Source organism: Anser cygnoides, chromosome 9 (genome assembly GCF_040182565.1).
Source record: "Anser cygnoides isolate HZ-2024a breed goose chromosome 9, Taihu_goose_T2T_genome, whole genome shotgun sequence".
Lineage (NCBI taxonomy): Eukaryota > Metazoa > Chordata > Aves > Anseriformes > Anatidae > Anser > Anser cygnoides.
In genome coordinates, this window is record NC_089881.1 from 10741527 (window position 1) to 10768711 (window position 27185).

At 49.6% G+C, this 27185-nt stretch overlaps 1 protein-coding gene across 4 annotated transcripts in view; it reads left to right on the forward strand.

Annotated features, from left to right (window-relative positions):
* Window positions 1-27185, forward strand: part of LOC106039279 (uncharacterized) — a 132208-nt gene that overhangs the window by 22186 nt on the left and 82837 nt on the right. For 2 of the 4 annotated variants that reach the window (XM_067002786.1, XM_067002787.1), the window contains exons 2-4: window positions 10362-10553; window positions 11275-11455; window positions 16325-16428. In XM_067002786.1, coding sequence (XP_066858887.1) covers window positions 11279-11455; window positions 16325-16428 — 281 coding nt within the window. In that variant the 5' untranslated portion in view covers window positions 10362-10553; window positions 11275-11278. Of the gene's footprint in view, window positions 1-10361; window positions 10554-11274; window positions 11456-16324; window positions 16429-17215; window positions 22048-27185 lie in introns of those variants that run through there. The other 2 variants (XR_010833723.1, XR_001209126.3) reach the window with 2 other exon arrangements.

A 27185-nucleotide genomic window follows, 5' to 3' on the forward strand; every position in this document is an offset into this window, starting at 1 on the left:
AGTTTGGAAATGCAAGATGTAGGGTCAGGAGCCAAATCTTTGAGCTGCAGAAGGCAGAAAGTTGAAACTGCATCTTAGGCTTGATAGGAGGAGTAGGAGAAATGATGGAAGAGCTCGTGACAGCAAGGCAGAGCAGACCTCAGCAGCAGCAGGTGCAGCAGAGCAGGTAGAAGGAGAAATTGGGTGTGCAGCGTTTGTCACATCTACTCCGTAGGGATCCCAGCTGAGATCCTGAGGCCTGTCTGGGTGCAAGTCCTTTTCCTCAGAGACAGGGATCTCCTCAGTGGAGCTAAAATAACATGTGCTAGACAGGCAGTGGGCTTCCTCTGCTCTTCCTGTGCATGGAGGATTTGCCTCTAGGGCTGTCAAGCCAGTATTTTCCAGTGCAAGAAAAAATCAGCCTAAAGCCTCTCGGTAGAAGTCTTATTTCGTAGTAGAAATGAGCAGTGGATAGAAATAGCTAATACGGCTCCATAAAACACAATATGAAAACCTGTGGGTTAGAAAACGCAAGTCTTCCTTCAGTGTTTGTTCTTTGGGGCTTTTGGCAGCTGGCTTTCACCTGGCTGCACCTTGAGGAATTGGGGACACGCCTGCCCTGGGTGGTGGTGGGGACAGGCTCCCTGCGTTCGGCAGCATCTCCGGCTGCGTCTCGCCATGGCCTGCCCTCTGCGCTTGGTCTGTGGCACATGCTCGTAGCCTGGTTTCAGACTTGCTGCAGGTTTGCTGAGCTAAACACAGGGACTACTCGAAACCCTTTGAAGGGGGATGTTTTCTTTATACCAGCCAGGTAAGTGATAAGAAACACAAGCTTTTGCTTGAAATAGGAACCGAACACGAATTGATGGGGGGCATGAGAAGAGGTTAAAGGAAGATAGGAATTATTGAAAGGAAGCCTGCACACTGCTACTTCTCCAATTTGGCCCCGATCAAGTAACTGGATGAACGAACTGGTGTGACACCAGCTGCTTTCCTGCCACTCCCGGCCCAGCTGCAGCCTCCAAATGCACTGAGCTTACGTGGGGACAGAAAGGGCCATCTCCTCTGCCTTTAGGCTCTGTACACATAACCAAGCTTTCATTTGCATCCCCCCAAAGTAAGGGCTTTGCATGATCACCAGGAGGGGATTTGTGCTAGAGAGCAGCTTGTGTTCGCTTTGTCAGCTAGAAATGAGGTGCGAAGAAGGACCCGAGTGTGGGAAGGTTCGGTGTTTGAATGGGGCCGGATGCCTACGTGACCCTGCCTCCAGGCCTCCTTGTTGCTTGAGGCTTGGCCTCCCAAAAGTCAGGGATGGTGGTGGGTGGGAATGGCTTTCCCCCGTGGGAGCAGGCACACCAGCTCCTTGTCAGCAGTGGCCAAAGCAGTGTGGGCTGCGCTCCCCGGTTCTGTGGGATCAGCACGTGGCCCAGTCAGGGGTGTGGGAAGGATTTTCTTCCCCTAGACTGAGAACTCAGGTTAGTGGGTTTGGCTGCTTTTGCTCTGTACAGGGGGATTCAATTTCCAAGAACTTTGACTCAGCTTCAGCAGCTGAGCTTTGGATTTGGTCAAAAAATCCTGACCAGAAACTCTGAGCATGGGCTTCTTGTGCTCCAAGATCCCATCCTGCTGTCCCAGAATGTGCCCCAAGAGGTGCACCTGCCCCATCCCCATCAGCTCCATAGCCTTGGATGTCTTTGGGGTGCAGAATGGGAGTCCTTTGTGTGAAATCCTCTCCAGGCTGTCATGGTGATCCAAACCAAATCCACCTGTTGGAGCTCTGTGCTGCCCTGATGCAGAGCAGATGTGTTTGGGCAGGTGCGGTGTGGGAAGGCTGCCAGGCTCAACCATGCGCCTTTCCAGGACAGAGAGACCCTCCAAAGATAAGTCTGCAGTTCCGACGTGGGGGTATTAAGTGTTTTGCTTCAGGGCAAACGCTGCCCAGTTTATAACGCAGCTGCTGATGAAATCATGTCCGTGTTCTGGGGAACTCTGGAGAGAGGCAGATCCAGCCTTTTCTGGTCCAGTAACTCACTGCCTTACTTGTTTTCATTCTGGGGGTTACAACCTGGCTGAGAAACTTGTCTGGGTGATACGTTGCTTGATGGCAAATACCATCTGTGCTGTGGTGGGAAGATTTACTATTTCTTGATGTTGCAGTAGGGGAAGGTGTGCTGTGTGGCTTTGCAGCTGTTTCCTTGAACAGGCCTTTTTGGTTTCTTGCCCTGTGTGTTATGCTGCCATCCTAGCTTTTTAGGACTTAAAAAAAAAAAAAAAAAAAAAAAAAAAAGTCTAACTACAGCATTCTGTGCATCCAGAGACCACGAGGTCTGGAACTTGAAAAGATTCGCTGGTTCCTGAGCAGGCATATATCAGGTGCGACTGTCCCTGACACGTGCAGCATGGGGAGACCACAGGGCCACCCCTCTCATGGCGTGGCTGCCCTCTGTGTATGAGGGTGACAGAGGGTCAGACCTGCGTGGCTTAGCAGGAGCTGCTCCGTTTTCTGGCCGTACAACCTCGTGCAGAACCATCTGAGCACGGCCCTGTGCATCGAGCAGGGGAGGAGGCCAGGAGCTGAGCTCTGTCCCCTCCAGGGGCAGAAATCATTTGTCGCCTGGTCTGTTGATGGCTTGGGGTCAGAGCCAAGAGAAGAGGCAGGAGGACGGAGCCTTGCCTCTGCCTATGTGCTAGCAGCAGCTCCTTTGACACCTGCACTTAAATTCTAGGCCAGATGCCTCGTGCCACTCTAGTCCCTGGCCCAGCTATATTAGAAGCAACACTAATCAGGCTTTAAATGCTGGAGACATTAGGAGAATTATCTCCATATTTTATAGCTCTCTTGCGAATATTCCGGTGCAACGCAGATGCTAGGCTGTGGGCATGACTCATGGAGTGGGGACTCTGCTTTACGGCGTGCTGTATCCTGAGGTCTTTCCCATATCGCTGCATAATGTTGCCTAGCTCCAGAGCAGGGATATTGAGTATTCTCTAAGCCCAGATTATTGTGTATAGCCCTTGTTGTATGTGCCACAAATGAGCGTACGGGCTGCCCATCATAATAAAAGGGCAGAGAAATTAACTTGATAGAAGAGGCTGGTGAAAGCGGCTTGCTTGTGATCTCCCCTAGGAGACGGAGCCATTCAGCGCCATTATGGAACAGGGTCTGTTGCTTGCTTTCACACAAATCCTGTACATTGCTGACTTATTTAGAACTCATTTTATACCGAACAAAGCAAGAACAAAAAAGGCCTCTCCAGCACTGCAAAGCCAACCCTCTTGGACTTAAACCTCCTGTTACACTGAAGCTTCTGGAAACCTGTGCTTAACGATAATCCTTCTAGTTGCTCTGTCAGGTTCTTTTGGTGTTTGTTTTTCCTCATTTAACTGTGTGAATGAAGTCAGGATTTGCCTTCCTGACCAGCCCCCTCGCAGCTTGTTAATGAAGGAGATCCTGTGGCCTGATCTAGCAGCCAGCACCCTCTGCACCGCGGAGTCTCTGGCACAGCAGGCAACGAACAGGGGGCTGTAACTCCCCTCCTTGTCCCAGGGGGCTGTGCTAGGCCTTTCATTGAGGAAAATGATCTCCCCCTCTGCTTTAGCTGATATGTTGAGGTTGGAAGCCGATCCAAGACATGGCCCAGTGCTGTCTGTCAGTCCTGGGGTGAATTCAGGGAGCTCCATCCTCCCCAGCCTGCCCAGTGAGCCTGTTTAGATGGACTGCATCTCCTCCTCGGCCCTGTCCCAGGGCAAGCAGGGCGCTTGGGCATAGGAGGGGTTTCCGCATGGCTCTTGTCTCGATGGCTGCAGCAGGGTTTGCTGTGTGCTTAGAGCTTGGAGTGTGTTTAAACAACTTCTCCCCCTGCCCCAGCTTCCCTGCCTGCAAGAGTGAGTAGTTTTTTCCTTATTGACCTCAGCTGTGAAGATGGATGAAAAGAAATTGCTTGGAGCTCTATTTGCACTTTCTTCTGGACCTGCTGAGCAGTTTCCCTGAGAGATTCATGACACAGGGAAGACAGAGCAGGGTAGAAACCTCCCACCTTCCCCCTTTCCAGCAGCTTTCAGCATTGTTTGTTTTCAATTGCATCTTTCTGATAAATGTTTTATTTAGGAAGAAAGAGGTTAGCTATTTCCTCGTGGTCAAAAAGAAAAACATTTTCTTTAAAACAAAGCAAGAAACAGAGAATTGGAATTATTTTCCTAATGCTTAGGCTTTGTCAAAACCTCATTATCCGATGAGAGAGGAGATGAGAAGAGAGGAAGCAAGGCCAAGGAAAAGCCTCTAACTTGTGTCAGGAGCTTGTGTGCATGAGCATAATTTGTACAGTGTTCCCTTTGCATCTCCTCTTCCTCCTCCTCTCCCCGCATTCCCTCTGACAGGGCCTCCCTTCCAGGGCCTTCTGCCTCTCATGTTCTTAAAATTGATTTCTCTATAGAGCTGGTTATTTCTTCATCATACTCCAGGCTCTGTCTCACTCAGCCGTTGGCCTCTGAACTTCCAGATGGACTCTTGCCACTGTATTTTCTTTTTATATCCTTCTTACCGTAATCATTTCTGTTCCCCTCTCACATTCCCTCTGACCAAGTCAGCAGATCCATCTCTGTTTGCACCTCTCCATCACCTGCTCTGCACTGAAGCCTCGGGCACGGTGCTGCGCTGGGGCCAGCTGACAGCAGCTGACATTGCCCCCGCGCCACCCCGCGGTGCTCCCACCTGCAGAAATCTTCATTTGCAGGTGGATTTTCTTGGCTTCTCTCTCTCTGTTCCAGGCTCCTCTGCTCAAATCTGAGGCAGTGATTTAGCAGAATTTGTTTTGACAATAGCAAAGGATATTCCCAGCCAATTAAAAATATGGTAATGGAAAGATGGGAAAGAAATGCGGTGCTTCCTCTGCTTGAGGGGTTTGTTGTTAGCTGTCACTGTGCTTAAAGGGATTAAAAGTGCATGCTATAGGTCCATGTCAGATTGAATGTTAAGCTCCCAAGCTACAGCCATGCTCTCAGGAGCAGGGAAACAATAATTCATTACTGGTGGGGATGGAAGGATTACTTCAGTAATTTGCTTATTGACTGGTGTTCTTTCTCATGCAGGCACGTACATGCATATGCACAAGCACACGCAATTACAACGCTCATTTTATTAGCATCTCATGCTGCAGATGACTGAAATCTAGGATCATTTATGGAGTTTGGCCTCAGATACCATGTGCAAGATGCCTTGTGGTGCCAAGGAGGGGCCAGGTGACAAAAGCTGGAGGTCTCGGAAGACCTGAGCTCACGTCCCTCTTCCCACATGAGGGTCTGTAGTTTTGTGCATGTTTCTCTGTGTGTTGGGCTGCCATGGGTAACAGGTGGCCTGGCCCATCCTCCTCCTCCTCAGAGATACTGCAACAGGTACCTGGAGCTGTGACAGGATCCTCAGTGGGCAGCGTACAGCTTGTAGTTTCCTGGGTTTTCCACCTGTGGAAGAGCTCCATGAGCAGTTCCTCCCATGGCAGTGGCTTGTGATGCAAAAGTTGTCAAAGGAGGTTAGTATGGGCACAGGGACTGTGGTGGCTGAGGCTGAGAGAGTAAAAATGGCCTTGTTACAAGCCCCTTGCGAAGGTTACTCTCAGCTGTACGCAGGTGTGCCACGGCTGCTGGAAGGCCGTGTCCTGGGTTTCTGGAGTGGGTCAGTAGGCACAGGCAAGGAGCCGTGGAGAGTCCTGCGGTGACAGCTCAGGCTGTTTTCAGGAATGAGACTCACAGCAGAGATCAAGCGTATGTAATAAAAGGGGTGGAAAGAACTCGGAGATATACTTCCCTTTTCTCTGGGAGACAGGTTTGGTGGAGAGACAGAGGTATTTGCCTTGACAGAGGCAGGATCTTTAATCTCTTCCTTTTTTATTTTTTTTTTTTGCACTGCCTTGTGCTGTTTCCTGTGTCTACTGCTATTTGGTCATCTTCTTCATTTTCTCTTGCCTTTCTTGATGGGTTACCTGCTCTCTGGAAAGGAATGTGGTGAAAGGAGCTCGGGTGTCAGGCAGTCTGTTGTGGACCCACTCTTGGCTTCTGTGATGAGGAAGCCACCAAACGGGCAGGCCTAGCAAGACTTCTCCCACCTAAATTGCAGAGAAAATAAGGATGTGTAGGCACACCTGGAATCACCACCTCTTTAGGCTGCAGGGAGGACGGGGTGTCAGTGTCTCCTCGGGGGGTGTTTTATGCCTCCTAGCCCACCTCCTGCTTGTCCGCAGGCGGCAGACTGAGGCCGAGTCTCCCACAGAGGCTCCTGGAGCAGCCCGCGTGTTCCTCCCTCCGCTCCTGCTCTCTTGTTGTGATAGTGGCGGCATAAGGTGAGGATTTGCTTCGCTTGCCGTTTGAGGGCTCCTGGCACAGGACAGCTGAGGTCCTGGTGTCTCCTCTAAGACAAGTTGTCTCCCTGCTGCCTGGCCCAAGGTCACTGCAGCAAAATCTTTGAGGGTTGATGTGCAGAGCCATATGGGGTTGAGTTGCTTTCTCGCAGGGAGCTGGAGAAGCATATAAAGGGTTACATCAGACAGCAAGAAAAGACAGACTTTATAGCAGTGCTGTTTTTTAACAGGCAGCCCAGACTTGTAATATCAGCACTTACTGAATTAATTTGCTATGTAGCACCAGTAAAGCTCAAAGTTCTTTCAGTGAATTCTAGTTTTGAGAAAAATCAAGAAAGTAATTACTTGGTTCGGTCATTAATTACTCACTACTGGACATTTTCGAAAGTGTAGTATGAAAAGCCTGAGGCAGCTATTAAGAGTAGCTCTAATGCTATTGATCTATTTGTGTCTATTGTGAAATTTCTCTGCTTTTATGACATTTTATTGAACTGGAGGATACAGGTGCGTGGGGCCAGGGAGTGTGAGCTCTTCTCTACCGTGCTTGTCCTCTTGGTGGGGCAGCAGTGACTTCTCAGAGGAGAGCCTGGCAGGATGTTGGGACAGTGGGGACTCTGGCCATTACCTGGTCCTACAACTGGGGCTGGAAGGCTCCAGCACGGCTCAGGGCTCTGCCTAAGCCTGATGATCCCCTGGCACCGGCCAGACTGCTAGTAAGACAAACCCACCTCAGCAGGGGAGGAAGAAGTGGAGCCAAGCGAAGTGGCTTGCCTGTGGTCTTGCAGAAGACGGAGCAGTGTCCAGATCTCCTGACGTCCAGATCTGCTCAGTTCTTGAGCAGACCAGCTGGCTCTTGAATCACTTTTGCTGGCACTTCCATTACTGTGTTTGGCTGGTCTCAGTTCTCCAAATCTCTCCCCTGCTGCAGAGAGCCACCAGCACCTGCTTCCTCCATTTATGGCTCCCCTCTTGCATTTCACTCCTCTGTAGACATTCATGGACATGAAGTATTGTTTGTAATCAGATGTTATCTGGAAAAAAGTTATCTACTAAGGAATCAGGGGGCAGGCAGGGTGTGTCTAGGCAGTGGTACTTGCTGCTTTGCTTCATTCCTCTGCAACCCCTAGGATAATCTTTCCTGTTCCGTAGGCACAGCCTAGCTGCCATCTCTGAGTGCTGTAACACAGATGAGGTTAATCCTGCTGGCAAGAAGGAAAGGTGTAAGCCAACAGCAGCGTGACAGCTTTCTGGTGAGCTGGAACTGCAGCAGGGAACAGTGACAGCTTCTGGAAAAGGGTAGGATTGTCACTTGGTTTCCAGGGGGTTTCTCAAGACAGACCAAGGTCTCACAAGGCTGGTGTTGGTTGAATCGGGGTTTGTTCTGGCTAAGCTCCCAGTAGTGAGAGGTGCAGTCTTTTCATGTCCAAGCTTGGACAGAAAATGCCACCAAGCCATTATTTTATTTTTTTTTCCCATACCCTGAAGAACTGGAAGAAGAAACACACATTTAACAGTGCCAAAGGGATGCGGCTGTTCAGCTAGTGCCTCCTGGCCTTTCTCCTTCTCCCATCATGTTTGGTATGCAAAATTGAATCACACCCTTCTCACCCGCTTCCCACTGGGGGAAAGGTGGCCTTTAAATCATAATATGATTGCAGACGATGTTGCAGAAGGGGAAAATGAGATGAACTTTAAACTCCCCTTTGCTTTACAAATTTGTTCATGTCTTCCCTCATAGCTGCTTAGTCATGCCTATTAGATTTACCATTTTCTAGGAAGGAGAAGTGGAAGGGAATTTTATTATCTCTTCAGCATCTGACTTGGTGCCTTCCTCCTCTCCTTTGTCTGGTTTAATCAGAAATTTGCAGAGGTTTTGATTGGATTCTTTTGATCCTAATGCAGAATACCCCCAGGTACAGGATCATTAGTTCTCATTAGGAGAAGAAACGTTTTTCTGTGACGGTGCACATCCTTGTACAGCTAATTGAAGAATCATCACAGGGACTTTATGGCTTTGTTACTTTTCATGGGTGCCTTAGATGCTTACAGTGACTGACCAGGTTGAAAATGAGTAGGATAGAAAACAAAGAAGGGAAGGGGCCAGTTGTTGAATTAATTAGCAACTGCTAAAGGAAACACTTTGCATTTTTCCGTGCAGACTGTGCAATACAGTGCTACTGGATGAAATTAAGAAAATGAAATCAAGAACTTGGCAAGTTTTATACGGAGGCTGGGTCTGTATTTGCATATCAAAAGTAGCCAGAATTTTTGGAACAGTAGCACACATTTTGAAAGGGATTTTACACTTTGTTTGAAGAGTTAAATCAGTTTTGGGTTATTAGAGACTGCAGAAGGAGACCTGATTTGCATATGTGCTGTCGGTAGGAATCTTATACTTCAGCCTGGCACGTCCCCAAATTGGACACTAGACAAGATGGCCACGGGCCTGCTCCTGCCTGTCAGTTCTCCTGGTCTTGGATTTGTGGTGATGGGATGGAGGAAATGGAAATGAATGGGCAGGAGGGAGAATATTTAATAGCGAAGAAGAACTTCTCTGCAGCGGGCAGAGCGCCAGCAAGTCTGCACCAGCCATGTAGGAGCCTATACTCAGAGCAGGTCACAGAGCTGGATCTCAGCCCTGGCACTTCTGCAGCCATTTCAATTAATGTCATCGTTCAAGGCAGAGCTCCTGGATGGAAAATGTGCACTACTGTGAAATGTGATAGTGTTGTGCCCTGGGGTTCTTCTTTGGAAAGTGCTGAAATGCACAGTGCCATGTGAGAGGAGCTGATACCTGAAGGCTCCTTGCCAGCTGATGCCAGAATGGGACCCACCAACTCAAGTTGAAGATGACAGAGACCTATGTGTGAGCAATATGTGTTTTCTTCTTCTTTGTGTATTCCTTCTCTTTCTTTTCCTTTGCAGAAAAAGTATTTAGGTGCTGGAACAGATCACGAGAAGGTGCGATCAGTTCTCCCTCACTGGAAATCATTCTCGGGCAGTGTTGGATACCAGTGTAGAAGATATGTTGTAGCTCCACCAGGAGACACTGGTTTCCATGAGGATATTTTGCCAGGAATTGTTAAATAGCCAGACATCATAGTAACACCAGGCCTTTCTGGCCTTAAAATCTGGAGCTGGCCCCAGCAGTGTGATCCCACCGCATGTCTTGTCCCAGATCCTGTTTGAGTCAACACTTGTGACTGGATTTTCAGGTCACTTACGCACAGTTGTGCCCCTGTGTTGGTGGACAGGTTGTATATAAACAGTCAACATCTTGTGGCCCGTTCCAGCGTAAAGGGTTTCATAGAATCATTTATATTGGAAAATACCTCTAAGATTGTCTGGTCCAACCCTTAACCTAGCATTGCCAAGTCCACCATTAAACCATGTCACTAAGCACCACATCTATACGTTTTTTGAAGACCTCCAGGGATGGTGACTCAACTGCTTCCGTGTGCAGCCTGTTCCAATACTTTACAACCCTTTTGGTGAAGAATTTTTTTCCTAATATCAACCTAAACCACCCTTGGTGCAACCTGAGGCCATTTTCTTTCATCTTATCACTTGGTGATTGGGAGAAGAGATTGATCCCCACCTCGCTATAGTCTCTTTTAAGTAATTGTAGAGCATGATGAGGTCTCCCCTGAGCCTCCTTTTCTCCAGGCTACACAACCTCAGCTGCTCCTCATAAGACTTGTTCTCTAGACCCTTCACCAGCTTTGTTGCCCTGCTTTGGATACACTCCAGCACCTCGATGTCCTTCTTATAGTGAGGGGCCCACAACCGAACACAGTATTTGATGTGTGGCCTCACCTGAGTCGAGTACAGGGCGACAATCACTTCCCTGGTCCTGCTGGCCACACAATTTCTGACATGAGCCAGGCTGCTGTTGGCTTTCTTGGCCACCTGAGCACACTGCTGGCTTAGAGAAAAGTGGGGAAAGAAAATGCTTTGTAAAGCTGTTAAAGGAGGGAAGGTATTTCTAGCAGAGCACTAACCCATCACACCTTACTGTGTATGTCCGGACAGGTGCTCGAGTACTTTGCCTGGGAGGTGCAGGGACCAGAATGGCACCATGGCCATGTGCCCCTGCCTGGCTTGAAGGACGCAGCTTCACGGGCCCCTGCAAGCTCCTGGGGGCAGGCCAGCGAGAAGGATGCAGCACTGATCAGGGAGACCTGTGCTGCACAGCTGGCAGGAAGCGAACCCTGGGGATCTGTGGTAGGGGTGAAGCTGTCGCTGTTTCACACCTTCCTGCTGGGGAGAACTCCCCTATGGGGTTCTGCTCTTCAGGAGCTGGTGCAGGAACATGTGGGATGCACCAGCAGAGCAGGGTCGGTCTGGTTGTCCGAGAGCGGTGCCCTGGCCCAGCTCTATGGCACGGCCAGGGGGCTACACCTGGTGGGAAGGGGCTTACCCCTAAGGGCCTGAGGACAAGGAGATAATTCTGGCACAGCTCCCCGTATGTGCTTGTTCACAGCCTGATAAGAGCCACGGGAAGAGCTGTTTGTGCTTGCCTCGTTCAGTATGTCTTTTCTCTGTGCATCTGGTGGGGGAGATGGGGCACAAGAGAGCCCAGCCTGGCGTGACCAGGCCCTTCCTGTTGTATTCTCCCATCCCCGGCCTGCGGGTGTGCGATTTGCCTGCAGCACCAAGCGCAGGTGGCTTTTGAGAGCGGAAAGGTGCTGAGTACATACTCCCTGCTATTTATCATCCCATTTGCTATGTCTGAGGGGGGCATGTGGGCAGTGGGAGAGCAGGGTGTGAAGGAACGAAGGGCACTTCTGAGCTGCGGCTGTTTATCACCGTTACAGAGATCCTCTGGTACGGCAGCCAGACAGGCACGCACACTCCCCCAGCCTCCTGACCACATTATTATATTACACCTGATGTTTCTTTTTTTTCTTTTCTTTTCACTAATATGTTATTTTTGGCCTGACAGCTTTATGAAGGAGAAAAGAGAAATAGAGAGTGAGACACGCACCCGGACAGACACAGACAGTATTCATTCCTTATCAGCGAGGAAGGGGTCTGACTCAGACACACAAGACTTGCTGATTGAAACATCTTGCTGTCTCCAGCAGCTCCCTCTGCCACCAAAGGGAGGTCCCCAGTCTGCAGAGGTGAGGGGAAGGGGCAGGGGAGGATCAGGTCTGCAGAATCGGTCCTCCAGCACTCTCACTTTCCTGGCCTGAGCCGTTCCCTGAACTCTGCTGGGGTGTCTAGTTAGTCGGAGAAATTGTGCTGCTGTCTATCTTGGGCTGTAGCTGACCTGGTGGGAGTACGGCGGTGTGGCTGACCACATCACCTTTAGAGCCTGGTTCTCGTGTTGGGTAGACCAGGCTCTACAGACAGTTACATCTCGTGGAGAGATGTCCTGCCTGGGTAAGAGTTCAAGGAAGAGTAGTGACCCCAGTGTGTCTGGAATCTTAATGCGTGTTTCATTTTGCAGAGAGGAAGAAGAGAAATGAAAAAGTGCGTGTGTGGGAAATGCCATGTCAGACGTGGCCGCTAGTTATTGTGTTGTATTCAAAGGCCACCGGGCAGAAGGAAGTGTGTGTGGGAAGTGGGAGAGGCAGGAACGAAACCTAAAAGGCTGAGCGTTGTGATTGTGAAAGTGGAAAAAAGGAGTGCAAAATGAGCAGGAGTTCATTTGAGCTGGATATTGGCTGGCAAAATGTAAAAAGGAAAAGAGAATAAAAAAAGCTGGGGATGAAACCAAGGGGGACAGGGCTCCAATATGAAAATAATTCTGAGCTCTTCTGTCTTGTGTTCCGTGACTCATCAGGTCACCCAGAAAATTCACTGAAGAGGAGGGTACAGGCCATGCACAGGCCACTGGCTGGTAAAAGAGCAAGCCTTGACAGCAGATCCCCTTGGCCACACTGATCCCAGGAGTGTTGGCTGCATGACCTTGCAGGATCATCTTTGGGCTCTTTGGCCAGGTTGTTCCTCTGCTCACCCTGCTGCAGCAGCGGCAAACACCCTCTCCCTGCTGTGGGAAAGGGTGAACTGGCAAAATTTGTACATCTGTGTTGCTCCCCTTGGATTGCCTTGTGGTGTTTTTTATTTCATTTTTTCTCGCTCTGATTTGGGGTCATCACGTGGGCATTGACTTTTGGAACATGTGGGAAGGCAGACCAAAGGGTGCATGGGCAGGACTGTTGCTCTGCTGTGTGACCAGTCACAGGCCTGTCCAGGTGCAACAGGGGAGAGACCCCAGTCATGTTTGACTGCCAGGTTAACGATCACAGCCACAAATAGAGCCCAGAGGAGTTTTTTAAAATGCAGTTGTCAGCTGGAAAAAGAAGCAAAAGGCCAGATCAGTATGCTACTTATGCATATGTTTCTCTGCCTTTGGCCCATACGCTTTCCCCAGGATGCCTAACTTCACTGAATACGTTCTTTGCAATAATATTTGCATTGGGCAGCTCATGTACTGTCTCCACCATAGCCCTTTTTGCTAACTGCATACCGGTCTGTGTTCATTTTCCAAGGAGAAACAAGCTTCAGCCTTCTCCATTCCCACAGTTCAGTAAAAATGTCTCATTCCCAAGCATTATGGGAGAAAGACTGATCAAACAGAGCAATTAATTCAACAAACAATACAATTAAGCCATGATCCCAGTGTAGTTTCCACCCAGAAACAGAATAAACAGCCTTCCCAGCATGGATAAATAAACTCACAGATGGAGGCTTTTGTGAGTGGCGAAGTTTTCCCTCCACAGCTTTCTTGAGAGCACATAAAATTGTGGAGTACATAAATCTCTGGCTCTCCATCCTCGTGGATCGCAAGGAAGGAACTGTGCGCCTGCTGTGGGGCAGATGTGTGTTGGCTTGAGACTCAGGGAAGGGACCTGGGGACTGCGCAGAGGCGTGCGCAGCGAGGCTGCATGCAAACAAAGGCTGCTACAGCTGGCTCCTCCAGCCTCCCCTGAGGCCAGCTCTTGTCACGGTCTTGACACAAAACACATGGCGTGAAAAGCTGTGAAGGAGAGGAGTGACCTGCTTCACACTTGGCTGGACTCACTTGTTACTTCAGGAACTGATAGAAATCCCCTTTTTGAACTGGGTAGCAAAACCGCCTGAGCTGATTCTGGAGAAAAAAATGGCTTCTGCAGAGTCCTTGGGCAGTTTAGGTATGTATATATACCATGATATATAGATATGTATATATGCAGAAAGCAGAACCGAGTGACCCTTTACCCATGGAAATGGGAGGTAAATCTTCCCAGGGATGATGCTGGCTGTATGGAGGTGTAGGGATTGGGGCTGGCTGCTTTGACCCCCTCTAAAATCAGCTGCAGACCGTTCTGGGAAAGGCTTTTCTGTTACCAGTCAGCACTGGCCTCCATCCTGAGCTGTTGGAGTCCGTAAAATGTTACCTCCCTTGAGGGCTAATAGATAGCAGGATCATCAGGGCAGCGTGGGGAAGGAGGTTATGAGAGCTTGGGCTGGAGACCTACAGGAAGAGCAGTCCCTCTGGGGAGCACTGGAGTGGCGGTGCTCTGTGGGGTCAGGAGAGACAGCTGAATGGAAAGGAGCAAAGGGCAGGCTCAGGTTATGTTGCAGCTTGCATGGTATCTGGGGTAATTTCTTTTAGAAGCAGTCAAGTCGGAAGCGGGAGGGAATTGTGCCATTTCTAAGAGGTGTGAAAAGCCTGAGTGATGTAACCACGCCTGCGGTGAGCAGTCCTGGCAGCCTTGGGCGCGGATGTTCTGAAAAGAGAAAGGAGAGCCTTGCTTTTCTGAGAAGAGCCTCCATGGCGCTGTACCCTTACTATTTGGCTGGGAAAGGCTGGCTGGAGGCCACCGAGACCGGGGGGAGATGGGTGCTGCAGGGAGCTTCAGCTTGCGGAGTGTCCCCTGCTCGGCAGCGCAAGCAGGCATGGTGGAAGCCAGGGATTTGGCAGCAGCGGGGCTGAGGGAAGCTGGTGGAAGTCACTTCCCAGATAAACCCTTCCCCAAGAAGAGCTGAAGCGGAGTTCTCTCCTTTTTCCTGCTAGAGGATGTTTCTGTTTTTCTTCTTTACCTCCTTTCCTGCACCCTGATTGCTGGACACGTTGCTCAGAATCCAGGAACTTGTTGTACGCCCAAATGGCTCGATTTTAGCATCCAGGGTCTCTGAGCAGGGACTTGAGGCAGTGAACCTGGCACCAGCCCCTGCTGCTGCTGTTTGAACCTTGGCAGGCTGTTGTGCTAATGACGAAATTAGCTGGGGAAACAATTCGCGGCCTCGAACTGGGTAAATCTGAGGAGTGGGAAGAGCAGTGCCGAGGTGTTCTGGGCTGAGGGAGCGTGCTGTACGTGATGCACGGAGCTCAGGGCCGGTGCAGGAGCACCCTGGGTCAGCAGGCAGCTCGTGAGCGCCAGGAGAGCTGCACGAGCCTCGTGCACGGGCCGGTGGGTGGGCAGGGACACACTGTTCTGGCTCGAAGCCAGCCTCAAATACAGCTGGTGGTCTCTCAATGGAAAAACCTTCAGATACATGCATTAAACCCAAGTCCGTTGATAAGGGCATGCATACCATGACCTAGTCGTGGTTTTCTCATACTGTGAGCGATGTTTACTTGGGCTGATGTTATGTTTTCTGGGACCTACCCTGCTGTGGCTTCATATTTGTTGTTGCCTGTTAAGCAGCGGTTTTGATCATGGCTGAGCAGAATTTCAGGGCTTACATCTACTGCTCGTTGTACCCGAGGTAGGGTTTTGACTTGAAAGAATGGGGAAAACATTCCTTTCATCCTGACTACTGACTCGCACAGGCTGAGATCAGAGCCCTTCTGCTTCCAGATAGGAAACAGCTGCCATTACGTTCATTCTCTAAAAGCTTCTAGAACTGGCCGTCCTCCAGCTTCCCTTAGCAAAACCCTTTGGTGAGCTGGGAGGCTACAGGTGGGCCAGCTGCTGTGATGCTGCTGTGCCTGAGCCCTGCCGTAGCTGCTGACACAGCCGGATCCCGGGGTGGAGGGAACAGTGAGGATGAGAAACTCGAGGTTTTCAAGCAAGGGTGTAAACCACTAGTGGCTTGAGAGACTTCGGAAGGGGAATAGCTGGAGAAGATTTGGAAGGCAGATGCGTGCCTGTGCTCTGAGCTGACCAGAAAGAAATCACGCGGCTGCACTTCTGTGGTGCTGAGCTAAGGAGTTTCACTGGAAGGTAAAATACTTGGCTTGGGCTTGGCACCATTCTTGTTTGACTGCGTGACTTTTGGCCATCTCCAAGTGAGCTCACACCTGCCAGTAAAATGTCATGTGGCTGTCCTGTGTCGTGGGAAAGGCCAAGAGACTTGCTCTTCATCACCATAACGGCTGCTAAACTCTATCTAGCTCAGCACTTCTCAGTGTGAAAGCTCCCTTACCCTAAACCACTTCTCTTCAGAGCTAATGATTTCCAGGGCAAGGGTCTTGATCAGTGGGAAGGCTCTCCAAGTGGAGCAGATCTCACCATCTACACACAAACAGGCTCAAAATCCCCTCTTCCTCCCAGAATCTGGTTCATTTCTTGCACTGTACAGAAACCCTGGGACTCAACTGATGAGTCCATGTCAGTCCTGTTGGCAGTGGAACTGAGGTGGGAACCCATCTTCCAGAGGCTGGCAGTGGTCTGGCTGAGAAATGACCTGCTCCAGCCGCCCTGGACAGTAGTTTGGCTGGTAATTCTGCAGCCTCTGCCCAGAGCAACAGGCTTTCCAGGAAGCGTCAAGGATTGTACTTGTGCTTTCCTAGCAGTATGTTAGCACTGAGTTGTTGGGTGCTGAGTTCTGTATCCCGGATGGTACCTGGTCAGAAGCCCTGTTGGGTGATGGAGCACGGTCTGCACAGGGGCATCGCCTCCTTCCCCCGAGGAGGCTTCACTAAGGCAGATACTCCGTGTCTCCTCGATGTGTGCTTGAGCTGTACTGGATCAGAGACAGAGCAGGGAGGGGATCATAAGAAGACGATGTACTTTCTCTTCCTCTCCCACAACCAGAAATTTTGGTTCTCTTTGCAGGTGCACTCTGCTCCCAGCCTGCTCTGGCGCAGTCTGCAGGCCAGTCTGCCGCAGGGATTGCCCAGCAGAAGTCTGAGCAGCGTTGGTTTGCCCGTGTTTGACAGGTAAGCAGTGGGGGAGCTGTGTCACCCTGACCCTTAGCTCTTGCTGTTACCTTTCTGTTGTCATTTACAAATTTCAGGGCCCCTTTCAGCAAATACTGTCACTACTCCATGACAAAGTGTGCTTCCTTTGTTGGCATCGCTTTTCAGATACCTGTTGGACAGACTGTTTGTACTCATTGACATGGTACAAGCTCAACTGAAATGAAATCATTTATAAAAGTCAGCAGAGACTTTGGATAGTGTGGTTCATTTCCTGCCGCATTCACCAAGCTGCAATTAACATGGACCTGAAAGATTACACAGTGCTACTTGTATTCTCTCTCCTCTTTCATCCTCTCACTTCCTTTTGCCTTCCTCATTTCCTTCTATTCTGAGCTGGTCATATCGTATGTCTCTGTTTTTACTGTTCTTTTTTCCCTCTTCCTCTGCGCATTCTCCACTTCACCCTTTTCCCTTCTCTTTGTGCTTTTTTTTTTTTTTGCCTCTTTGCTTTCCTTATCTCTCGTATTCTTTTTTTCCTCTTGCTTTCTTTATTCTCCCTCTATATTTAAACCCAGGCAGAAACAAATTATTTATGAAGGGCTGTAATTTATGATGCGTTCTTAATGTCTTGGAAGACACAGATAATTTATTTAATGAGTAAAGACATGATAATTCACACATGATGATTCCAGTCAGAAAATTAGTTTCATTAATTTGCTGTAAATTCTCTGCCTTGATTTACTGCAGGAGGAGTTCCTGAAACCAAAGCAAATCTTCACTATGGTATTTTTTTTTGTCATCACAGAACCAGTGTGCAAGTGTGCTTGCTTCCTGACCCCTGCTCATCTCTATTGCCCTCCTGCTTTCTGCTTCTGTCCCATCAACACTAAGCTGCAGACAGCAGAAACACTTTTTCACCGTGCACGTGGCTGGGAAGCTGGAGTGGAGCGGGGATTGAGGTGGTATTCCAGTTCAGTGTATTTTGCAAAACCACATGCTGTTCTGCAAGATTTTGCCAAATAAGCTCAGCTCTAAGAGAATAAAAAAGTGAGTTTCCCTTTTTAATAGAGTATAGAAGGTACTTTTTCGAATAAATTTCAAAGCAGACAATTTCACGGTAGAATGTTGCTGATAACTGCAGTATATATAAATATTATAGGAAACCTATAGAAGTGATTCATGGTGTACTATTGATCTAATCAGATTTAACTAAGTGTTTGCATCATTCCTTATTAATCAAAGATAATAGGGCCCCAAGGACACCTTGCAGAATCAGGACTTTTCTTTTCACAAGTGAAAAATGTTCACTTTATGGATGGACAGGGTCCACAAATTCTGGCCTTATCTTGGTGGGATCACTGCAATGCATGGAGTTTCCCCAGGAGTGAACTTTCCTACAGTATGTTACTTTTTTTTTCCATAAAACAGATCTATCGAGCATGCTCTAAACCACCTTATTGGGGGTACTGCTCTGCTGTCTAATTGATGTCAGCTTACAAATGTTTTTTACTGGAAAAAAAGGATTACAACATGAACCAGTGTTCTGTGAATTGTAGAGTTGGATGGGGGAGATGTGTATTACCACTGGGACTCTTTCCTCTTGTTGCTCATGCCTGTCCTCCCCAGTCCTGCCTCTTTGGTTTATAAATTCTGTGCTGAGTTCCAGCTGTTAACTTCTACTTGTCTGTTCCAGGACGAGTTTTGTAATTCTGCTTTTCATGGGTTACCCTAATCCCTGGAGTCCCCTTTGTATCAACACTGCAAGAGAAGCCCCATCTCAATGTCCACATACAGAGGAGTTTGATAAAGAGCAGCAATAGTCTGGAGGATAACACTATTAGCAGATATTATCAGCACTGATGTTCCTGCGTGTGACAGAAAATTGAGCACAGGGTGGGATCCTCTTTGCTGCTTACAGGTTTGGATTAAGCTGGTTCTGGGACTGATGTTTTGAGTATCTAATCTCTGTTGCCTGTAGTATTCAATTCCACAGACAAAGCTGCTTCACGGGTCTGTTGTTCACGCTCGCTGGCTGCCTAGCTCTTGCAAGTTAGGTGGATTTCTCCTTGGTTTTGCCCTATGGATTGTGTATTTTGATTACCACAGTTGAGTTGATACAAGCAGTTCTTGAGATGCTGCTTTAGAAACTTATGTGCATGCATCAGACTGAGCAACCCAGTCCCCTGCTCGCTACCTATGAAATCCCATACAGAGGGCTGTTCAGGGCTATGGCGGGGCTGGGGGAGGTGAAGGATTACCTTTCACCTGAAGTGAAAGCCTCCAGGAATTTCAGAAAACGCTTGAAAAGGGGGGGGGGGGGAGGGGAAGGGGGTCAGACATCTGATTAAATGCCCAAACCCTTTTCAAAGGTAAGTGATGTTGGTGAGATTTGACTGTGCAACTCTCTCAGGGTCCTCTGGTCAGCTCAATCAGGAGGGGCAGTCACTAAGGGCTAATGATGAAGTGTGGAGGATGAAGCCTTTCAGTGCAAGGTCCTGGAGGTCTTTTATTTGGCGCTTTATAGAAGCTCCAGGAGCAGAGAACAGCCCAAGGAACAGAGGCTGAACGGCTGTGTGTGTCTCTGGGTCTGTGTGGAGGCACGCGGGTGGTTGATGGGGTTACAGGGCTGGGTCTGAGCTTGTACAGAAATGGATCAGCTCTTTGGCACCTGGGTGCTGCCCCGGTGTCCCCGTGCACTGCCTGTCCTAGTGCTTCTTGAGCTTGGGCTCACTTTCCTTTTGCTGATATTGCATGAGCCATGGGCACCTGTAGCTGCCCCCAACTTGCTCCTGGAGATCTAAGAGACATCTTCATGTCCTCTCCAAAACTGCTTCCTTTGGAAAGAGAGGATGGGGGCTTCCCTGTGCCAGAGTAGGGGTGTTCAAGGACCTTTGCATGGCTAGGCTGTGTGTGCTGGGACCTGCGTGCTGAACACCAGATGTGGGTGGGATGCAAGACACGGGTCTGCATTCCTGTTGCCTAACTCTTGATCCCAACTCTTTCTTCTCTTTGTGCAAGGGACCTGTGCACTGGGTTTGAGTTTTGCTTGAAATTCAGGTTGTGATGAGCTGGCACAGTGGGAGCTCAGCCTCTACTCAGAGTGAACTTTCTGGTTAAAGGTCACCTCAGCCTACTGCAGGTTGAGGGTTCAAAGCCTGCTCATAGCCTGGGATAGCACAATTTTACTGCACTTGGCTCTGCTGTCGGCTATAGCTCACTCCTCCTCCTTTACTAGCAGTTATCACAATGTGACTTGATTGCATTGTTCTTTACGAGGAGCCAGAGTTAGATCTTGGCAGAATTTGTCTTCCCTCCCCCACGTATGGGATGAGGCCTCCCCAGGTGCTGTCTCAAGTGTACACTCAAGCATTTGAAACCCCTGCTTGAAGCTAGACAGATGAGGAATGAATATCCCACGTGAAAATGTCCTGCCTTGCCCCGTAGCAGCGGTTTCGCGGTGTGCTGGAGCCAGCTGCACAAACATGGGAGCGCGGCACAGCCATCAGCGCCTGCCGTGCTGCCTCCTCCCTGCCGCGCTGCCTCCAGCGCTGGCCCTCTGGAGGCCGTGCCAGCTTTGGCCTCACGTCCTTAGGTGGACATCGCCTCTGCCTCCAGCCACCCTGGTGGGGGGTGAGCAGCTGGTGGGACTCTCCCTCCCAGGAGCAGCTGTGGCCCCATCCTGCTGCAGGACTGGGAGCAGCCAAACTTAGTGGTTTGACTTCTCTTCGGGCCTCTTCCCTCTAAATAGCTTTAGAAAGGACTTGATGTATGACTTGGGTACTTGGGTTTGGTAACAGGCCAGCTACTCTGCTTCAGATTGTTGCTCCTGAGCTCGCAGCACAGCCTGGCTTCGGCCTACCAGGACGATGGAGGCGGGAGAGGAGTGCTCGCCCTTCAGCCTATTTTGTGCTGCTCTTGGCCTCCTGTGGACTCTGAAATAAATCCCCATTTTCATAAAGCCAGCACAGAGCACAACCCTGCTGCTCCCCCAAGCAGCTCCTCAGGTGTCTGCCCCGAGCACCCCTTGCCCCCACCCCGTGTGCCAGGCCGGTGTCTCAGCAGTTGTTCCTGCTGAGCTGTGCGCAGGGCACAGGCTGCCATGGGCTCTCACTGGAGGGTAACAATGAATCTTTGTTTTCCTCAGCTGTTTTGAAATCTCCTTTCTGAAGGTGGTGTGAGGTAGGCTCTGGCTGTTGTGCTGGGGTGCTCGGCAGTTTTCTGGGGCTCTTCCCTCCGGAGGGAGCTCCTCTCTTCCCCACGGAGCCTGCTGCACCTGCCTGCCCCCAGGAACGTCCCATGCCACCAGTCAGGTACAGGGGCCTCGTTTCTTCTGTGTGGCTAATGCTTTTCCAGAAAGTGTGGCAGAAACTGCCAAGAGGGCACAGAAGTTGCTTTCCCTTCCCCATAGCTGGAGATAACCCCCTGGCACTCGCTGACCTGCCAGAGTCTCTTGGCTGAAAGTGGGGTTGGTGAGCTGTAGGAGGGGTTCACCACGCCGTGAAGATGTCAGGCTGTGCTGGGAGGTTGAAACACAAAGCCCCAAGGCTGTCACGGCCCCAGATTGAGCAGATGATCAGGGAGGCTCCCTGTGAAGGGCCGTGGCTTGCTGGGATCCCAGGTGAAGAAGAAATTAGGGGCCTTGCAGAGCAGCTAGTGCTGCCTGCTAAATGCAAGTTCATGTCCTGAGACCTTTTTCAAAGCACGTAGAGGAATATCTGCCTGGGGAAGTCAGTAAGTAGTGAGTCCACAAAGCAGTCTGTTTGTGCTAATCTCATATGGAACATAATAATAGTGCTGAGCACTGGCTAAGTGCTGGGCAAATATTAGTGTATTATTTTTACTTGTTGCAGAACCTGAAACTTATCTCTGTCAGTACACTGCTACACTGTCTGCTCCTGTAAGCTTGCTGCCCAGAGCCTGGCTTTCTTCTGCAACCACCTTTAAGGGTCTTGGGACAGGATGTTTCTGTGGGGTAGCTGGGAAAGCCCATTCTTATTTTCGTGTTGCACTTTTTTTTCCTCCCCTCTTACTTGACTCCAGTTTTAAAGACTGTCCTGGTTAGTTGCTCCCCACACCTACTACTCATAAAAATCCCCTGCAGAGACTCACCGGGAGGTAAGCTAGTGCCAGCAGCTACACCAGGGTGCAGCATACTGTATTTGCGTCTGCTCTGGTGTTGGCTGCCCTCTTTCTGCAAGTGACAGGCTCTGGTAAATACCAGGCTGTTCATTACCATTGCACTGCTCCATACATAATGAGGTAAAATGAAAACAACTTCTCTCACTACAGCTATGTGATCTGGGAACTCATAAAGGCTAAAGCGCTTTTAATTATGAGCTTGTTCCGATTATGCCCAGGCTTTCTGTTTCCTCCCATAGAGCAGGCCAGCCCTCTGAGGTCAAGATGAACTTCAGTTGGAGAATTTCTGGCACACAGAGTTAGGAAAACTGGAGAGTTACCCCCCCCCCCCCCCCCCCCCTTAAAACTAGACACCTGCAGTGTGTGATCTATTGTTCCCCAGAGGCCCATTCTCTTGGCTATAATATTGCTGAAAGCAGAACAAACATTTATTTCTGGACACGAAAGAGCCTCTCCTTTTTCTCTGGCTCTGCAGTACACCGGGAGCCCCGTGTTCTCCTCCCAGCTGGGAGACTGCAGGCCTGGTGAAGCAAGGGGCCTGAGCCTGTCGGCTCAAGCTTCTCACTCCTGGGCTCGGAACTGAGATTTCTTAAGCTGGACCCGCTCCCTTCATCCTGAACTTCAGCTGATGTGAAAATGAAATACCAGCCCTTTCTGGAGAGGGACTGGACAATCTGCAAGCAGAGATTCAGCCTGGAAGGGCCCCCCTTCAGTTCCCTGCTCGTGCTGACTTGGGGTGAATCCCTGCCTGTGCCTCTGGGGGTAAAAGGATGGCTCAGGTGCTAGCAGCCTCCTAAAGGACGTGACTGGGAGAGGGAGGGAGGCTGACTGTGCCTCTCGTCTTGGGAACTGAGGCCAGGTACAAGGCTCTGGGGCTGAAAGCCCAAATCTCTGGCACAGGGCAGGGAGCCCTATGGCTCGCAGCACTGGCTAGCCGTGTAGTAGCAGAGGGAGTGAGGAAGGTTCTCCTGTGCCAGAGTCCCTGATATATTTTGGTACATGTGCATTCAGCTTCTTAAGAAGCTGTTGGAACTAGTAGCAGTGCTTTCCTATGAATTTTTCTTGCAGTTCATCTGTAGGACCTTTTCTCCAGTCAAACTATATTGAAAGCATCATATGAGCTAAAATATTCCAGCTCAAATCAGGACAGATAGCTCAGGCCTTCCTTTAGGGAAGAAGGATACATGTGTGGATAACACATGGAAGTCGATGTGCTTGTGACTACTTCTCTACCAGCACTGAGGGCAAAATGTTCATTTTTATTAGGGAAACTCAGTGGTACTGCATCTCTGTCTAAGAACTGTTGCCCTATGTTTTGCTGGATGCCAGTACAGCTGTAATGGTTATGGCCAATTAATTAGAACTGCTTCCCCTTGTTTTCCCCTTATAAATCACTTCCTCTTTAGTCAGTCCACAGAGAAAAAAAGGGAAGAGTGAAATAAGTCTGAAGTAAAATATGAACCTCGCTTTTATTCCATATTTCAGACAATAGCAGTCTGCAGGACACCCAGGGAATAGGTTTTCTGAGCCAATGCTCTGTGAATTCACCCTCTCTTTATGAGCCTCTTCAGTGTATAAAGTGAAGTTTTTAATGGCTGTTGCTGTTCCTTTTGAATGGCTGTGAAGTCTGGGTCATCGCAGATCAGAGTAAATTCCCCTCCTCTTCACTGCCATCAGAATTAGCTTTTCCAAACTACAAAGCCTGATGAGGGCGGGTCAGCCCGGAGCTCTTCCATGATGAGGATCTTAATCAGGGATCCAGCCAGCGTGCTCGCCCTGATTGGGAAGGAAGAGCGGGGTGATTTTTTTCTTGTGTGTTTTGCGTTGTGTAAAGATTTTTCACGAAATGACCTTTGGTCACCTCTACAAGTAGAGAACTCTGCCACTGCACGGAGGTGGGCCACCTCCATTTGCCAGAAGGGAGGGAGCCTGTACTGGATCTGAGATTTGCATGAAGCCTTGGCTTTACACGGGCCCAATTTCCATATATTTCAGCATTATGGCCCAAACGCTTTTCTCTGTCACTCCCTGGTCAGAGGCAATGCTGGCTGGACCTTGCTTCACGCTGCGCTGTGACCTGGTATGTCCCAGGAGCAGTCCTGTGTCCTGGAGGGATGCTGGCAGGGTCTCTGGCATTGTGGGGAGGGAGAGCATGAACAAAAATGGACCAGACTTGCTGTGTGTGTAGCTGAACTCGGGCAGGATGAATCTGGGCTTTTGTACTTACGGGTTAGAAGGCTTCATGGTCTTGGCTTGGTCTCGTTGTCCCAGCTGAGGACTCTGATGACACCTCCCTGTACAAGGTCACAGGTATGGAAGTGATATGCCCAGAAAGCAGCAAGTGTGCGAAGAGTGCTGGCATCCTGCATGGGCCGTGTGATGGATGGGCCTGATGTGCAGTGCTCTTTGAACGAGTGGGTGAAGGGGAAAGAAAGAACCCAGCTCTGCTTTCCAAATGTCTTTGGTGAGGTCCCTCCCCAGAGGGAGATTTATGGTGGCAAGGTGAGAATGAATAGTAAGTTACTGTTAGCTATAGATCAAAAACTGGCTAAGAGAAGTGAGCAGTAATGTTGAATGATTGCAAAGCTCCTGCCAAGCTGAACTTTGCCAGTGTCTGTCTGTTCCCCGCGTTGTTCCCATGTGGGTTCATCCTTAACAAGTTCTGTGGCACCAGACACAGGTGATATTTCTTGGGTCTAGAAGGAGAATAAGAGCTGCAGGAGCGTGAGTATAGCCAAAGAACAGGTACCTCCTGGGTGCTGCACCCAGCTCGGGACCCTCAGCGGCAGGTCTGGGGTCTTCCTGTGCGAGCCTCCATAACTTTGCAGATTGCAGCCAAATAAACCCCACCTAGCTGACCCGGGTGGCTGTGCTAGTGGCAGAGATTCCTGCATCAGGCCGGAGCAGGTCGTTAAGAAAGATATTCAGGACCAGACTTAGTCCCCGGCAGGTGGATGATGTATCGGTACGTATGGGAGAGCATCCGTCTGCGTGACGGGCAGGTCAGGGAGTGTGGTCATCGGTACCACTGTCCTCGCGTCTGAGATGCTCGTGCAGTCCCCTGATCACAACCCCTTGCTGCTGATACATAGCTCTTGGTTACTTATGCTAAGCCAAATGGGGTGACCTGCCCTCCCCTGCTTTTTTATTCAGCAGCCATGCTGCCTTTTGTTTTCGGTAAGCTATTGTTTCCAGCTCTCTGGTGGCTTCCCAGAAGCCTGTGCATGCCACCTCCAGCTAATGATGATCCACGAAGCCACACGTCCTTCCTAAAGTTTCCATGAAAGGGGAAGTCCAGGCAACGTGTGAACTATGCTCAGGTTTCTCTCTTATCCAAAAAATGAGAAAGCTTAAACAAAATAGCCCCTTGGCATTGTTCCTAGGAAACCACTCACCAGGCAGTCTGAAGTAATCATACAGATAATTTACTTGAACGCTGCCGATATGCACATTTTAGTCTTCTCTTTCCATTTCAAAAGAAATTGGAAAGAGGGGCAGTGTTACTGTCTTTTGAGAAATAATGGAGACAGAGGGTTACACAGGCAGCAATTCTTCAATTTCTTTTGTGGTATTAAGGAAAAATCGCAGAAACTGCAAGTAGCAGTAAGCAAGTAAATTCTGTGGGTTTTTTTTTGTGTGTGTTTTTTTTTTTAATGCATAAGAACAAAGTTAATTGATTTTTTTTTTCTCTCTGTAAAAGTGTCCAAAGGGTATTTGGAGTTCAAATGAGAAATCTTATTAGGCTCTTGTTTTGTAGAGGGATTAACAGAGAAGTTTAGGTGAGAAGCAGATTTTGGCTGACATAGTTGCATTGTTGCAGTCTTTGCCCCCCCCCACTTCTAAAGTTTTCATCTTCCAAAACTACAGATTTTAATTAAAAAAAAAAAAAAAAAAGTGTGGGGGGGGAATTCTCGGCCTTTCAGCTCGGCAGCACATACAGACAAATAAATTAAAAAGTGGGAGAAGTGGAACTAACCCAATAATCCGTGAAAACCTAATTTCCCTCACAAGCGTCGCTGACGCAAGCATCTCCCCTCTCCCTTCCCATTCTCCAGTTCAGGGGCAGTGATTGGAGAAATTGGCTAACAAGATCAGAAAATTTAATTACCGTTCTGCCTCCCCTTCCCAAGAAATTGGATGTCACACTTCCTTGTAGCCTGTTTTTAAGATCCGCTATAGCTGATTTTCATGGCTTGAACCTGACTCCCTACCCTTTTCCCTCACCTTCCTCCCCCTGTTCCCCAGGGGAATGTCCATCCCGTAGTACAGCTAATCCTCGGTCCTGAAGTGGAGTTAGAGCCCACGGCCCCGTTTAAAGCCGTGCTAAAGCTCTACCTGCCCTAACTGAGCCAGCTTTCGTTGGAAGGAGCATCGAAGGGAGAGGGGAGGCTTTAGGTCGCTTCGCACCACAGAGCAGCAGCCTCAGGTGCTCCTGGTCCCTCTGCTGCTGGCTGCTATGCAGCGGTGTTGTGTTATCGTTGTTATTCTGTCTGTCTGGTCTTGGGATCTCTCTCAAGCCCGGGGTTCAGTTGTGCCCCAGCCTGTGAAAGGAGACGGGGACTGCTGCTTGCAATGGCTTAAAGTTGTATCTGACTAATGCTACCTGCTGAAAGGAGTTCAGGAGTCCCAGACCCAGCTTATGTGGACTTTGCTCGGCAGATCTTGGCGCTAACAGAGGGAAGAGAGACTGGAAGGTCCCCAGCAGTGCCGTGTCCCCAGACCTGGTCCGAGCACACCAGCTGGCAGTCGTGGAGCGTCTGCGCTGCCCTGAATGCTCCTCCTCAGCTGCCCTGCACCTCCCGGGGGTCTGTCCCCCCATGCCTGGCCTCAGGTGCTCTGCTCATTTGCTCTTTCTTTGGCTCTTTGATCGGTAGAGCTGTATCAAGGCAAAAGGAGACGACAGGCCCAGGGAGGGCTTTGGATTAGCATTATTCTTGCTCCTCTGGTTTTATGCCTGGGCCACAAACTAGCACATGGAAGAGTTTCTCTGCCTATTCAAAATTCAGGTCTCAGACCTAAGCTCCTTCTTTTTCCTCCTCACTCCCAGGCTTTTGTAGGAGCCCTGTGGATATAGAGGAGCTGAGGCTGTTACTGCTTGGCTGTTGCAAGGGTCCGGGCAGGGCAGAGATGAATGCAGCGCAGAGGAGAAGAAACATGGCTTGCTTTGTAATGTCACTTCTATCATCGGAAGGGATCTCAGACATGTAATTAACTAAAAAGGAGGCTGTTCTGCATAACACAAGCCCGTTGTATCCAGCTCAGCAGGCCTGGTGACCCAGGCTTTGGTCTCATGGCTGGCGATGTCACCAGAATCCCCTGGTAGCAGAGCAGCCTCACTGGAGACAGCTGCTCTATTTATTTTTCGATTTGTATTCCCAGCATGTCCTGTTCTGTGCGAACTGTAAGCTGGCTTAGAAATTCAGTGCAAGCGCCTTATCAGATAATGAATAATGATTTATTGAACATATGGGTAAACAGCATAGATAAGGTATAAATGCACTTCTGAAATGCAGTTGCATTTGTAAGAATGTATACCGAACCAGCCCCGTGGCTCTCGGCGCTCGTTGCAGCTGCCACAAAGGTGTCTCCTGCATGGGCTGCCGTGCGTCGCTGTGGGGCCCCGTCTGTGCCCGCGT